Consider the following 15,076-nt stretch of genomic DNA (forward strand, 5'->3'; position numbering starts at 1 on the left):
ATTACAGAGTGATCTATTTCAAGTGTTTATTTCTGTTAATGTTGATAATTATGGCTTACAGCCAATGAAAACCCAAAAGTCATTATCTCAATAAATTAGAATACTTTATACCACCAGCTTGAAAAATGATTTTAAAATCCAGAATGTTGGCCTACTGAAATGTATGTTCAGTAAATGCACTCAATACTTGGTCGGGGCTCCTTTTGCATCAATAACTAGACCTCAAGCAGCTTTGATTGTGTGCCTCTAAAAGTTCCTCCAGACTCTGGGACCTTGATTTCCAAATGAAATGCAAAATGTACTTTCCTTGCGGAGTGTGTCAATGCCTGCCTTCTGGACATCTGTCAAGTCAGCAGTCTTCTCCATGATTGTGGAGCCTACTGAAACAAACTAAGGAATCTTTTTAAATGGTTACGAAGCCTTTGCAGGTGTTTTTTTTTTGTTATTTTTTTCTAATTTACTGAGATAATGACTTTTTGACTTCTGGGTTTTCATTAGCTGTAAGCCATAATCATCAACATTAACAGCAATAAACACTTGAAATAGTGATCACTCTGTTTGTAAGGACTCTATATACGAGTTTCATTTTTTGTATTGAAGATACTTTTTGGAAATATCGTAATTTTGTGAGTAGCACCTCTGTGTGTATAATATATATATATATATATATATATATATATATATATATATATATATATATATATATATATATATATATTCATACAAATGAAGTATAATATTATATTGTGTATTATATATACTATAAATGCACTTTACTCCCATCTAGCTGCTGTTAACCCTGTAAGGTGATGCTGATATTTTCTTGCAAAAGGTAGTTTTTTCAAACATTTTTTTTTTATCCAAATTAGCCATCCCTGGATTTAAAGGTGCAATGCAAAACTGCAACGTACATCCCAAGGTGGGGTTCCTGGAAAGTCAAATAAAGAAATCAGATATTGTGCACTAACAGCATTGCAGCAATTGCTTTTATAGTGCTGCAGCCTCTCATGGATTAGATTACAGGGCACAGGAGTGATTTATGAACAAAGCTCCTCTCTTTCACATCCTGCTCATTCCAGCTCAGAAGTATAGAATATCTGAAGAGGCGGCTTCTTCTTGTCGCTGTCAATGAGACAGTTAACCTAGAAATTTTAAACTAGGGTTTCCTAGACATTGCACTGAACTCCAACTTAAAAAGAAGCGCCAACTAGACAATCCTCAAATATAAATGCCTAAAGATATATTTTCCAGCCTGAGCCAAGAATAAAAACATTTAATAATTTGCTAAGAAAAAAAATATATACATTGTATCTGAAAGTGAACCGCAATATAAAAAAAAAAACAACAAAATACATGTTTAGATCGTACAGCCAGTGTCTGATACATGCTGCCATTGAAGCGAGAGGCAAGTATCAGCTGTCCGGTTCCCTTTAAAAATACATAATCCCGCCTGAAAATCCAAATAAAAGCAAAGCAAACATTGTAAACTAGTGGCACAACGTACCTATAAATAAATTGGCATCCACATTGGGGTATTTTCCGAGTAGTTTTTTACATACGTCCACAGCCGGATCATCAACATCTTGAACACAAAGAAGGATTTCAAACTGAAAAAACAAAAAAAAAAGGAATCATTAGTCAACGTGATTCTCATGTGGCTCCACCGCCAGGATCACATCCCACCAAAATGGACTGAAAAACTTTCCTGTTGAATATGGTAAATGCCACCATGGAGGGTAAACCGCAGGCTAAACGTCACACGAATGGACCAGGAGCATCTAGAATCAGTTATGGTAATAAGCCATGTCATAAGCGAGCATTAGTACCAGAGTATCTAATACCAGATCGTCAGCGCTGCAGCCAATCAGCGAGGTCAGTGACTTATGGGCAGCTCGGTGGCTCAGTGGTTAGCACTGCAGCCTTGCAAGCACTGGAGTCCTGGGTTGAAATCCCACCAAGGACAACATCTGCAAGGAGTTTGTATGTTCTTCCCCTGCTTGCGTGGGTTTCCTCCCACATTCCAAAAACATACTGATAGGGAATTTAGATTGTGAGCCCCAATGGGGACAATGATGAAAATGTGTGCAAACTGTAAAGCGCTATATAAAAATAAAGATTATTACTACTTATGCCATATACTAGAGCAGAGCCACTGATCTCACTAGATGTTACTGTCTGGAGCGCTGCTCTACCCGAGTAGATGGCACAAGCCACTGAACAGCTGTGGTGCTCTTAACACGACACTGCAGACACGGACACTGAGCGCAGCCGCACAGACTCAGCAATGGACCTTGGGAGGGAGAGTACAGACCGGTTTGTATTTTTTATTTATTTATATTTTTAAAGTAACTGTAGCTGGAGAAGGTGAGTTTTCTGAATCCGGAAACCCCTTTAAAAGGAATGCTTTTTTTTTTTTTTTTCAGAATAGACATTATCTGTCCACAAGATAGATGAAAAAAGTCTGATCACTTGGGGCCCAGTCACCCATGAAGGGTATAGCCATTTCTAGTGGAAGCAACTTAGATATAAAATCCACAACTGTTCCACCAGCCACATAGGTATTGAATTAAGTGGCAGAGTGCACCCTGAACCACCACTCCACTCAAGCTCCTACTTAGTCAGGTTATGGCGTGAGACGGAGTGAGGACTCACATTCTAGGGACTGATGGGGTCCAACAACACTTCAGATGTGCACTGAATTAGTAATAGATCGTTCTGGGAGAATGGGCTGCCATTGCGCTAAGTGGAACACATCCCCTTTACACAGGACATTGCGCTTCCAGGTACGATGAACTTTTGTGCAGCCCAAAAGATCATTTTGCTTAACAAAATAGCATCTAGCGCGTTCTTTGGGTGATCTGCAGTCAATTTATAAGAAAGCTTGAATTCCAATAATCGTAAACAGACCTTTAAGGGACTGCCCAGGAATGGGGCCGCAAGTCTGCAGTCACTGTATGTGACTGCAGACTTGACTCCTCACAGCACGCAGTATGGAGTCGTGTGCCACCTTGCTCAATACAAGTGAACCGAGCGAGGTCTCGTTGGAATGTGGCTGAAAGTATACATACTTGCGGTCACGTGACCGCTCGCTTCCGGGGAATCCTGACATCGCGCTAGGCGATTACACAAGTTTGCAATCACAGAGTGCAGACCCAAGCCTGGACAACCACTTTAAGAAAAACACAAATGTAGCAGAGGACAATTCGAATGAGCAATTGTCATAGTCATCAAGGGTGTGTACATGTATGAAAACGTAGGAGTCAATGATCTATAATAACCTGCCAGGGCAAAATATTCCGTAACCCGGGATATGTAACTACATATGAGAAATATCAGCTATGGTCATTTACAGTCTAAACTAGTAAAATGGTTACAAAGTCTACCGAGGACAAGGTGCATTTTATCTCATGTAGTCAATAAAAGTATCATGTGCACTAGTTCACTACGCCCTGCTATGTGCGGGCTTCAGTAACTGCTGTACAATTCCTAATATCAGTTTCATAGAACTAATGGAATGCTGTGAAATGCAGCAGCAAACCGCACCTTATCTCCAGTTAATTGTGGGCTATGGAGTCACCTTGTGCCAAGTCTTGACAAATGGCTGCCCCACGATTACCAATTTAGCTTGTATCTCTACAGTTCTGGGAAGTTTATGATACATTTCCTTACACGGAATACACGTGAGTCACATCAGAAGAGCTTTGGGTTTCGTCACCCACAAACTCATTTTGGGAGTTCTGTTCCCGAGTTCCTCGGCGAGCCTGCATAACTGATATAAAGCCACATGGGCTATGGTAATTATCAACCGATTTCCCAACTTCGTTTTTACTGTGCATTCACAAAGGGGTTGTTCAACTTTGGGGACAATTTTTTTTCCTTAAATACATGTAATTGGGGCTAAAACTTATTTTTGTAATTGGGCAACATTAGAAACATTGCACAGTTTGCCGCCTATATCTGCTGTATTACACTGTATTCCTGGCTGCAGAATGAGTTACTGGGGTCGGCCACATTATCTTTATTATTTCAGATGTGTTGGGGACAGGAGTTGTGGCACTTATATAGGTAGGACCGGTCTTCCTTCTGCTTGTTAGTGCACCTTTCCTCATAGACTGCACAGCTCTCCCGTCTAGAAAATGGCTGCTAGTGGAGGAGCATGTGACCAGACCTGTCCATCAGTCTCCTCCAATAGAAAACCTCACATGAGAAAGCTGCTTTTCTATTGGAAGAGGCTGCTACAGGTCTGGTCAGATGCTCCTCCACCAGCAGCCATTTTATAAACTTGAGTCTGTGAGGAGAGTTGCACTAACAAGAGGAGGAGAACCAGTTATACTTACATAATATACACTATGTCAGATGCGTGGGAAGAGGATATTTGTAAAGTGGCCAACCCCTTTAAGTGCCTTAACAGAAGTAAGCGACACAGGTAGCATCACACGTGTGTAATATGGATCTCACAATGCTCTCAGTGCCAGCCAATGGACTTAGCATTTCATTACCTTAACGTTCCAATATTGGAGAGAAAAAAAATTGTGAGAATTGCTAGAGCTTCAACATGGTTGTCAGCATTGAGCATTTACCTAATCAATAGCATGCTTTAGGCAGATCAATAGATATTTGCAACATAACTCTTCACTAACGCAAGTCTCAAAAATAATATAGGGTGTAGGACTTCTTGAGACAAACCCTTAATACAAGGTTACACACAAGGGTAGGTCCACAGTGGTCGGATAAGCTGTGGATAATTCTGGAGCAAGTCAAACCCAAACCAAATTGTATGAGTTTTGGGGAAGACATGGTACCGTAAATTAAAAGCCTGATCATTCTAAAAAAAGCATTATGCTTCTCAATCTTGTGCCAAGGCTTCTTTCAGTCCCCTAATCATTTACGACCATGATCATTGCTAGCAGGGAACCAAAGAAGCCTCGGCACTACTGTTTTTTTATATGGTTTTATAGAATTTTAAAACATTTTATTGCAGATTTTTAAATGGGGAAAACTTGCAATACACCGGTCCACTGAGATGGGGGAAAAATGCAATGCCCTTCAGTTCCTTGTGCAAATGCACAGCATTCTGGTTCTGTGTGAATCTACCCTAAACATTCATATAGGAGATAGAAAATAGCAACACTGTATAAGGGAGCAAATCCAACATGCTGGCATATAATCTCCTTGTTATCCTCCCTTCCTGCTGCAGTCTATAAATACTCCATATAAGAATAATGTGTGAAAATTACAGCTGATGTCAAGGTAAGTCATTACCTCGGTGCTAAGGAAACTCATGTGTGGCCTAACCAGAGAGCTGGTGAGCTCATCCCCATTACATAGTGTGTGACAACCTCCCTTAACCTGTCCAGCCTGTTACCTCCACAAAGAGCAGGTGAAACAGAGACCAATGTACGTGGTATACTCCGTGCACGGCAACGCTTCCCCGCGATAGCTACAATAATAATGGTCAACAAACCCAGGGGAAAGCGGCAGCCCTTTTTCGGAATGACCCCTTGCTGTATGAGACTATTTCTTTGAAAAAGTAACCTTATAGGGGATTTCTAACTAACAAAGTTAATACTAAAAGTGGATTTTAACTAATAGATCTTGGAGTAATAATAATTTCCACAATTGGATGTGTTAAAAGAAAGTGTTCTTGGGCTGAGACAATCTTATAAATGTGCCCCTGCTGTGTGCTGTGTAATGGCTGTCTGTGACCATACAGGGACATGGTCCGATCATACCACAGCTCCTCGGCAGGGGAGGAAGCAAAAGAGGATACAGATAGAATCGGCTGTGATCCCATGCTGTCCTTTCTGTGAGGTAAAACATTTCCCTTACTGTTTTTGAACAATGTTTTAACTCAACGAAAGAATCCCCTGCTGTAATTTCTATATACTCCTTGGTTTCCCCCCTGGCAGGAGCTGTGGTATGATCAGACCATGTTCCTGTACGGTCAGACACAGCCATTGCACAGTACACAGCAGGGGCACAATTGTAAGATTACTAGATGAAGAGCCTGGCATTGCCCAGGCATAGTAACTAACTGCCGTCCCACTCTATCCCTCAGAAGCCCAGATGTCCACCCGCCGTCCCGCATTCTCCCTCAGCAGCCCAGCTCCATCCACCGTCCCGTTCTCTCCCTCCATAGCCCCTGTCTCCACTGGCCGTCCTTGCATTCTCCCTCCTTCAGCAGCCCACCTCTCCATCCACAGTCATGCTCTCTCCTTCCGCAGCCCCCCTCTCCAATTGCCGTCCTGCATTCTCCCTCCACATCCCCGCTCTCTCCCTCCGCAGCCCATGTCTCCACTGGCCGTCCCGCTCTCTCAGCAGCTCTCCACGTGCGCCCAGCTCTCTCCCTTCACAGCCCTCCACGCTCTATCCCTCTGCAGCCCCGCTCTCCACCCGCGTCCCGCACTTTCCCTCTGCAACCACGCTCGCAGCTGCCAGTGGGAGGGGCTATATGGAGTGGGTGTGGCTTGATACATACACTCATATCTCAGCACAGGAACATTTTTTAAACAATTTATTGAAATTGTTACTTCAAAAACTATTGATTAAAACTAACTTTGTTCATGGGACAATCCATTCAAGGCACCACATGCCTGTTTTTTTTGTCCTTATATTGCAGCACTAGAGTACACTAACCAGCTGCTGTCTTCAGCACGTCCCAGCACCACTCCGGTCAGTCTCCAGCAGTTTGTGACCTGATGCTCCAGTGTTGCTGGCCAAGTCAGAGGTCACAATTCAATGGAGCCTCTCATAGACTTGCATTGAGAGCTTGTGACTATTACCTCTGCTCAGTTAGAAGTTGCGGTAACAAGACGGCGGCACGGAACCGGAGTGCTGCTTTAATAATAAGGATTATTAATTTGGTCATTAAGCAAAAATAAGCCCATAATAAACTAAGATCCACAACTATTTATTCTGCATCTGAAATATCCATATTTACCAGAAAAAAAAACACCTGGAGAAGTCATGGACTCCATATTAACCTGCTGTGCAGATGAATTCCTAAAACTACAGTGAGCGAGAAGAATACTAAAACAGGGAGTGAAGAAATCACCTTTCTGCCACCTTCTGCTACAGATCAATAACCCCAATTTATTGTGGCACAGCATTTATACATGAATATGGATTTCACGTCAAAAACAAGGTTGAGCTGTAAAATACATCTTAAGCCCGCGACATACATGCTGAGGCTTAAAGCAAGAGAACGTTAAAGTTGCACAGTTGGTGCTTTTTCTAAGAATCATTTTCCAGTTTAATGTATTAATCAGGATTAAAAAGAATAATGAACAAACCTTGATGTGAAATAAACGAGGTTAAAAAAAATGCAATAATTGCGACTAGAAGGACTGATCTACATGCCGATATGGTACGCGTATGCCTATCACTATGGGCATCTAATGCTTTGTTCTCTGCACATGATTATGGGTTAGCATCATTAGCTGCTTAGCAGCCGAGCATGGCAACCAGCAGTAATGCCAGCTAGGAGGTGTGAAACCAGAAAATCAGCTCATCTTTCAATGAATGAATGCATGGGTGGCCGCAGAGAATGGCAGTTGCAACTGAAATACAATCAGATGAGATTATATCACATGGCAGACAGACGGAAAAATAATGGGCACAGTCAACGGCATTTCACAAACAAATCGCACCAAGCACTAGTGTCCCCAATGTATCAGATGAGAATCGACAATTTTAAATTAAAGGTGCACCGAAAAAAAAGAAAACCAATTCCATTACATAAAGCATCCGATTTTTACGAATACATTGCAATTCTGTAACATAAGAAACTGTAAATTATTAATAACCGCTGCTGTAAGAAAACAGATTGCACACGGATAACGACAAAAAAAAGGGCGAAGTTTTCTGGATAAAACTCAAGCGATTTTTTTTTTTTATTGCTTTGTGAGCCTGGCATTAATGCATGCAGAGCTACTCTTCCTATCAGAAAACATAAACCCCCAAGCAGAACCTGACAGAATTAAAGGGATTATCCGGGACTATTTTAGAACTAACAGGCATGTAGCTGGAAACCACCGGCCTGCTGCAAAGTCAGAGCAATCACAAACTGCTCCTTCTGGAGATTCTGCGACTTCTGTTAACAGAGCAGCTAATTCACTCGCACTCTGCTCTGAGATGTCAGGCTGACTGACAGCCGGCTGGCTCCCCGCCGCCTAACTGTGGGAAGCTGCCTGTGAATCAGGATGACACCGGAGGTCACCACCGATAGAGCAGCTAAAAAGTACAAGAGCTGTTGTGTCGACATGGAGCAGCAGAATGCCGACAGGAGCGGTCTGTGACTGCTGAGCCAGCGCAGGATAGAAGAGGCAGGTAGTTAGCAACTAGAGTTGGTCGGATTTGGTTCCGAATACGATCGGCAGCGAATATTGTTTTTGCAATATTAGCCGAACGTCATTAGAGTCAATGGGAGTAGACATTACCGAATATGTTTGGAACCGAACATCAAACATACATTCGGCATGTACAGGGAACCAATATGGCACGAATATGGCAAATTCAGATTCGGTGACTAAATCTGAACAAATTCGCCCAACTCTATTAGCTACTACCTGCCTTTTACTTCTTAGGCAGAGAGTAATAAAAAAAAATAAATAAATAAAATAAAAAAAATAAGCTAATCCAGGATAACCCCTTAAAAGGGAAGCTGTCCCCTGAAAAAATGCTATTAACCTGGCGATATGGGGGTAATCTGCAAGTTAATAGTGGTGTGAACCTGCCGGCACTTAGACCACCACTGCGGAGAGGAAATGAACTTTAATTTTTCCCCAGCAGTGTTCGGGTTCCAGTCTTAGAGGAGGCACCAACACAGGTACAGTCACTGCTCTGTATGTAGAGAAAAGCAGCTGTAACCACCCCCCAGTACTGGCTGATAGCTGGCCCTAACGCTCTCGGCAGCTGCCAGTCGGTGGTGCAGCAATTACAGCTGCCACTCTCTATACACAGAGCGGTGACTGAACCTGCGCCTTCCCCAAGACTGGAACCCGAACACTACCTCGAGGAATAAAGTTCATTTCCTCTTGGCAGTGGGGGTCCAAGTGCCAGGCAGGTTCACAATGCTTTTAACCTGAAGATTAACCCAATATCTGCAGGTTAATGATTTTTTTATTTTCTCCAGGTGACAGGTTCTCTCTAAATTATGGCATACGGGTCTGTCACTCGCCAGATTGAATGCTGGATTGTGCTTTCGGTACATGACAGAAACCAAGGCCATCATTTAGATAGCGAGTGTCTGGTTGTCTTTCAGCTTGCAGGCTCTCCTTATGAGGTATCCATGGAACAGTAAATGCCTTCTTTCTTCTGGGATGAATCTGTTCCCTAAAAGAAGCAGAACCTGGGGCTACACTTAGATTGTCTAGCTACCGATATTAGATCACTCATACTGGGATTTCATTTTTCTTACTTATTTTAACCTTCACTGCAGTATGCACAAGTTCCAGAAATATATTTCCTTCACGGAGGTTCCTAGCCTTCTTGCCCTATATACCGTACAAGCAGGATTGCTTTCTACAGTAGGCACCTTTTATTTTCATTATTCAGCAGACATCGACAAGACATGCCGTCTCAGCAAAGCAATACTTCTTTACTAAGTGGAGGTTTAGTAGTTCAGGAGCCTCAAGTAGAAGAAAGATCTGCAATGTGTGCAGAGAGATGGACAAATGACCCAAGGATGGCAGGGAGAGAGAACATTTTATTTTGTTGGATCTAGAACTTCGAAAGTGGACTTTAGAATGGGTCTTCACATGTGAAAAGGTCTACTAACCACGGCCAAAATATAAGGCAATCATAATCTAATATATAAAGCTCAAAGTGTGTATGTATGTATGTATGTGTCCGGGATTGGCATCCGCACCGTCACAGCTACAGCCACAAATTTTGGCACAGTCACACGTCTGGACCCCGAGAGCGTCATAGGCTATGTTGTGAGGCGAAATTTTAACCCCGCGTGTTCCAATTCACCAAACAATTTTGCCCCTATCTACATAAAGGGGAAAAAGTGTGTGCGTATCAAGCCCCGCCCCTCATTATGATGTCATAATGGTTGCCATGGCGACGCTGATTCATCATAGGCTGCAAGCCCCGCCGCTCATTATGATGTCATAATGGTTGACTATGGGATGGAGGATGTGTGATGGGTATATGGGCACTGGACTATGGGATGGAGGATGTATGATGGGTATATGGGCACTGGGACTATGGGATGAAGGATGAATATGACGGGTATATGGGCACGGGACTATGGGATGGAGGATGTGTGATGGGTATATGGGCACGGGACTATGGGATGGCGGATATGTATGATGGGTATATGGGCATGGAACTATGGGATGGAGGATGTGTGATGGGTATATGGGCACGGGACTATGGGATGGCGGATATGTATGATGGGTATATGGGCATGGAACTATGGGATGGAGGATGTGTGATGGGTATATGGGCACTGGACTATGGGATGTAGGATATGTATGATGGGTATATGGGCACGGGACTATGGGATGGCGGATATGTATGATGGGTATATGGGCACGGGACTATGGGATGGAGGATGTGTGATGGGTATATGGGCACTCTACTATGGGATGGCGGATATGTATGATGGGTATATGGGCACTCGACTATGGGATGGAGGATATGTATGATGGGTATATGGGCACGGGCCTATGGGATGGTGGATATGTATGATGGGTATATGGGCACGGGCCTATGGGATGGTGGATATGTATGATGGGTATATGGGCACGGGACTATGGGATGGAGAATAATTATAATTTGTTATAACTAACCACAGTTAGTTACTATGCCCGGGCAGCGCTGGGCTCTTCAGCAAGTAAGCACATATGACAGTAAATTTTAAGTGGAAAACAAAAAAACTTCCAGCACCGGAAACAAATTGGTCCAAATACATAAAGACTGACTCAGACAGAAACTAGAATGACTGCCCACAACACCACATCCCCAATTTTCTAACATGCACTGTAAAAAAGGAAGGTGACTTCTGACTGGCCCCACTAGATTATACATGCAAGTTTCCTAGTCTGTGATGGTCCCCATAGCTTTGTTCCTAAATCTTGTAGAACGCAGTAATTGAAATTCTGCACCTCAACTTAAAATTATATTATACTAGCTGAAGAGCCCGGCGTTGCCTGGGCATAGTAAGTAACTGGTTAGTTATAACAAATTATAATGAGAATATGAAATATATATATAATATCCCACATCATCCCGCCACTACTACCCCCAATATCCCACATCATCACATCAGCCAGAGCCACCGGATTACTACCCCCTAATATCCCACATCATTCCATCAGCCAGAGCCACCGGACTACTACCCCCAATATCTCACTTCATCCCATCAGCCAGAGCCACCAGACTACTAAACTAATATCACACATCATCCCATCAGAGCCATCGGACTACTACCCCTAATATCCCACATCTTCCAGTCAGAGCCAACAGGGTGGACTGTGTCGGCACGGTAATAGTGTTATTTCCAGAATGATAACACCATAGAAATAATAAGAAAAATAGGCCTCAGTTACCACATCTGTCCAAAAGGAAAACTGTTGCTCATAGCAACCAATCACAGCTCATCTTTCATCTTTTAAACAGCTCTGGTGAAATGAAAGATGCTTAGTGATTGGTTACTATGGGCAACACAATCAGTGTAACCTGTTGTGGTCAAGAAGATGTGCCTATGAAATATATATATACACACACACATACATACACACATATGTATACATACATACACACACACACACATACTGCCTTGTAATGTTTTCATTTCCTGTTCTGTCTAGATGTCACCGTATCCCAGAATTCCAAGCGGAGGAAGTTCATCAACCGCCATATTGGGACACCCAGGTGATGGGTGTCTCAATATGGAAACTGCTGCTGGTACTAACCTATTGCATGGCACCAACAGCAGAACACCGTCGCACCACAAACACACACACTCTATACGCACCACACTCACACTCTTGTGCAGTACCACCAGGCGCAGTGAATCATTCGGCTGATCCCGGCGGCAGATGCGCGACGTGTCTACAGGCAGAAGAAGCCGGTCAAATTAAAGGGGTTTTCTCACGAACAAAACTTCAGTTTAAAAACGGTCTGTCTGTGTCTGACCGTGTACGGAGCGTACCACATCTCCTGGGCAGGGGAGGAAGCAAAAGGCAATACTGACATTACAGCAGGGGATCACAGAGGATTCATTTTGTGAGGTAAAATATCTCACTGACTGTTGTTAAACAATATTTTACCTCACAAAATGTATCCTCTGCGATCTCCTGCTGTAATGTCAGTATTGTCTTTTTCTTCCTCCCCTGCCCAGGGGCGGTATGTTCTGTACACGGTTAGACACAGGGGTGAGAGAGACAGCACAGGGGGGAGACAGCTCAAACGGGACAGCACATGAGGGGAGAACACAGCATAGGAAGGAGAGAGACCGCAGACAAGGGGGATAGCACATGGGGTAGAAGAGCGCACAGATGGGAGAAGTCAGCACATGGGGAAAGAGAGAGTGGATAGGTGAGTGAGCACAAGGCGGGGGCGAGAATTATTTACATACATATATATATATATATATACACACACACATATACATACATATATACACACACACACACACATACATAACGTGTTGTTAATGTCTATGGAAAAAACATAACGTTGAGGCCAATTGCATGACTGTATAATAAAGCTCTGATCAATTTTCTGCCCTTGCCCCCTTACAAAGGATGAAGAAATGTAAGCTTATCTTCACCATTGATTTCAGAAGCTTGCCAAAGTAAATCAGTGCAATATTAGGATGTTAACATAGTTAATCGCAAACGTGTTGATTGTAGATTACAGCTACTCTGGCTTTTTTTTTTGGGGGGGGGGGGGAACAGAAAATTAGAACTCTAATGAAAGCATACTGGCTTTTAGATACAGAAGACGTATTGTTAGAGTAAGGTGTGGTTAGAATATTTACCTGCTCGATGGCAGGTATCAGTCGCCAGCTTTATGCTTTGCAAGAAGAGGGTACAATGAAATAGGGACAGACACCCTTATTCCACTGGTGTGCCACTTAAGGCCCCGTCACACTAGCGAGATCGCTGTGTGTGACAGCGATCAGCGTCCGGCTCCCCTGCCGGTATCGCTGATCGCTGTAGGAAAGCCCTGGACATTTTTTTGGTCGCTGGTCTCCCGCTGGCCAGCATGCATCGCTGCGTGTGACAGGCGGGAGACCAGCAATCAGTTGGTAACTAACGTACACATCGGGTATCTAAGGGACGTGCGTCTCTTAGATACCCGATGTGCACGTTAGTAACCAGCGCGCTGATGCAGGGAGCTGGTAACTAACGTACACATCGGGTATCTAAGAGACGCATGTCCCTTGGATACCTGATGTGTACGTTAGTTACCAGCTCCCTGCATCAGCGCGCTGGTAACTAACGAACACAGCGACGCCGCGCGCTCGGCGTCGCTGTGCTAATCGCTGGTGAAGCTCTCTGTTTGACAGCTCACCAGCGATCATGTAGTGACTCACCAGTGATCCTGACACGTTGATATCGTTGTCGGGATCGCTGGCGAGTCGCTATGTGTGACGGGGCCCTTACTGGGCACAGTGATGTAATTTTGATAATATCACTCCTTTATCTGCCAGTTTTCTTCATGAAGAGCCCAGTCTGACACATACCATTAATAGCTTTCTATCTGCATTGGTAGATTTCTGCCTATGCACAGTGTAGACAATCAGTGATGGAAGGGTCAGGTTGTTCAGAGCTTATAAACGTTGGGACTACATAACAGAAGCTCATCACCCAGAAAACTAGCAGTGCTGCAGGAGATAAATGGTTTTATCAAAAGTACAGCAAGAAACCCAGAAAGTAATTCAGTACAGGAATCAGGGTCTCTATAAGGAATGTGGGAAAACTCTTACCAATACTTCAAGCTTTCTTAGACATATTTACCATAAGCGGTAAGAAGTGCTTTCTTATATTTAACGTTAAAAGGCAAAAAACCCCTCAAATTTTAAGTGGTGAAGTATGTGGGTAAAAGGAAAGAACGCAAAAAATAGTTACACGAATTAGACAAGTTCTACAAAGCCACAGTCTATTAGGAAATAACTGCATACATACCTTTGGATAGTCTAATTCAAAGAACGTTTCTAGGTTGTTGATTAGATTGGGGTCAACACCCTTTAGAGGCTTAAGAAGGGAAACGCCAGGAAGCTTGCTGTAAGGCTGCTTGTCGGATGCCTTCTTGTTGAGGTGTAGCCGCCTGAAATAAAAAAAGGTTTATAAATTATTTATGGACATGATCAAGCTGCACCCATTCCATCAGGGCCAAAAGTACAGGTGTTTAGGTACACGTGTGATGCTTAATATACATTGCATGCCTATCAGTCTTAAGTATAGACACTGCAGGGTCAGGATAAAGACACGGGTAATTAGTTGTATATTAAAAGGTGCATTTTTCACAATACAAACATTTACAGCACTTTTACATGCAAAGCACGTCGTCAGGTTATCATGACATACATATCGTTTTTCACATGTTAGATTACAATAAGTGTGAAACATATGAAGATTGTGGCTAAAGTGAGAGGTAAGAAGAGGCTGCTTACACTGCCGTCCAGCCTTTATTTCTAACCTAATACTCAAAATACCAGGGAAGCGAAGGTAGGAAGAGCAAGTCCCGACAAGGCATGGAAGGAGGAGTATAAGCTTTTTATTTTATCAGAGCCAAAAGTAGGATATGACAAGGAGTTGTCAAAGTAGTGGACAATTTCTTTAATGCCTAATTCAAATGTCAGTATTTTGCATCAGTGTTTATATGCCAAAACCAGGAGTGAAACTTACATAGAAGACCTATAACTGAAAGATTGACACCTGTCCTGTATTTTGGAGGCATTACTGGTTTTGGCATACAAATACTGATAAAATACAGATCAAAAACCCTGAAGCCTTAGTAAGGTGAGAAGGCAACCACATGCCATTCATATTTCATTACCGAAATCTATGCTCAGTAACCCAACAGCTCTGAAGGAAGCAATCTGATGTACGCATTA

At 43.0% G+C, this 15,076-nt stretch overlaps 1 protein-coding gene across 1 annotated transcript in view; it reads right to left on the reverse strand.

Annotated features, from left to right (window-relative positions):
• Window positions 1-15,076, reverse strand: part of UGCG (UDP-glucose ceramide glucosyltransferase) — a 45,688-nt gene that overhangs the window by 15,263 nt on the left and 15,349 nt on the right. The window contains exons 2-3 of the mRNA XM_073549700.1: window positions 14,145-14,286; window positions 1,505-1,607 (exon numbers count right to left, since the gene is read on the reverse strand). Coding sequence (XP_073405801.1) covers window positions 1,505-1,607; window positions 14,145-14,286 — 245 coding nt within the window. The remainder of the gene's footprint in view (window positions 1-1,504; window positions 1,608-14,144; window positions 14,287-15,076) is intronic.

This window comes from Dendrobates tinctorius, unplaced genomic scaffold (assembly GCF_039654945.1).
Source record: "Dendrobates tinctorius isolate UK_male_01 unplaced genomic scaffold, ASM3965494v1 ptg000160l, whole genome shotgun sequence".
NCBI lineage: Eukaryota > Metazoa > Chordata > Amphibia > Anura > Dendrobatidae > Dendrobates > Dendrobates tinctorius.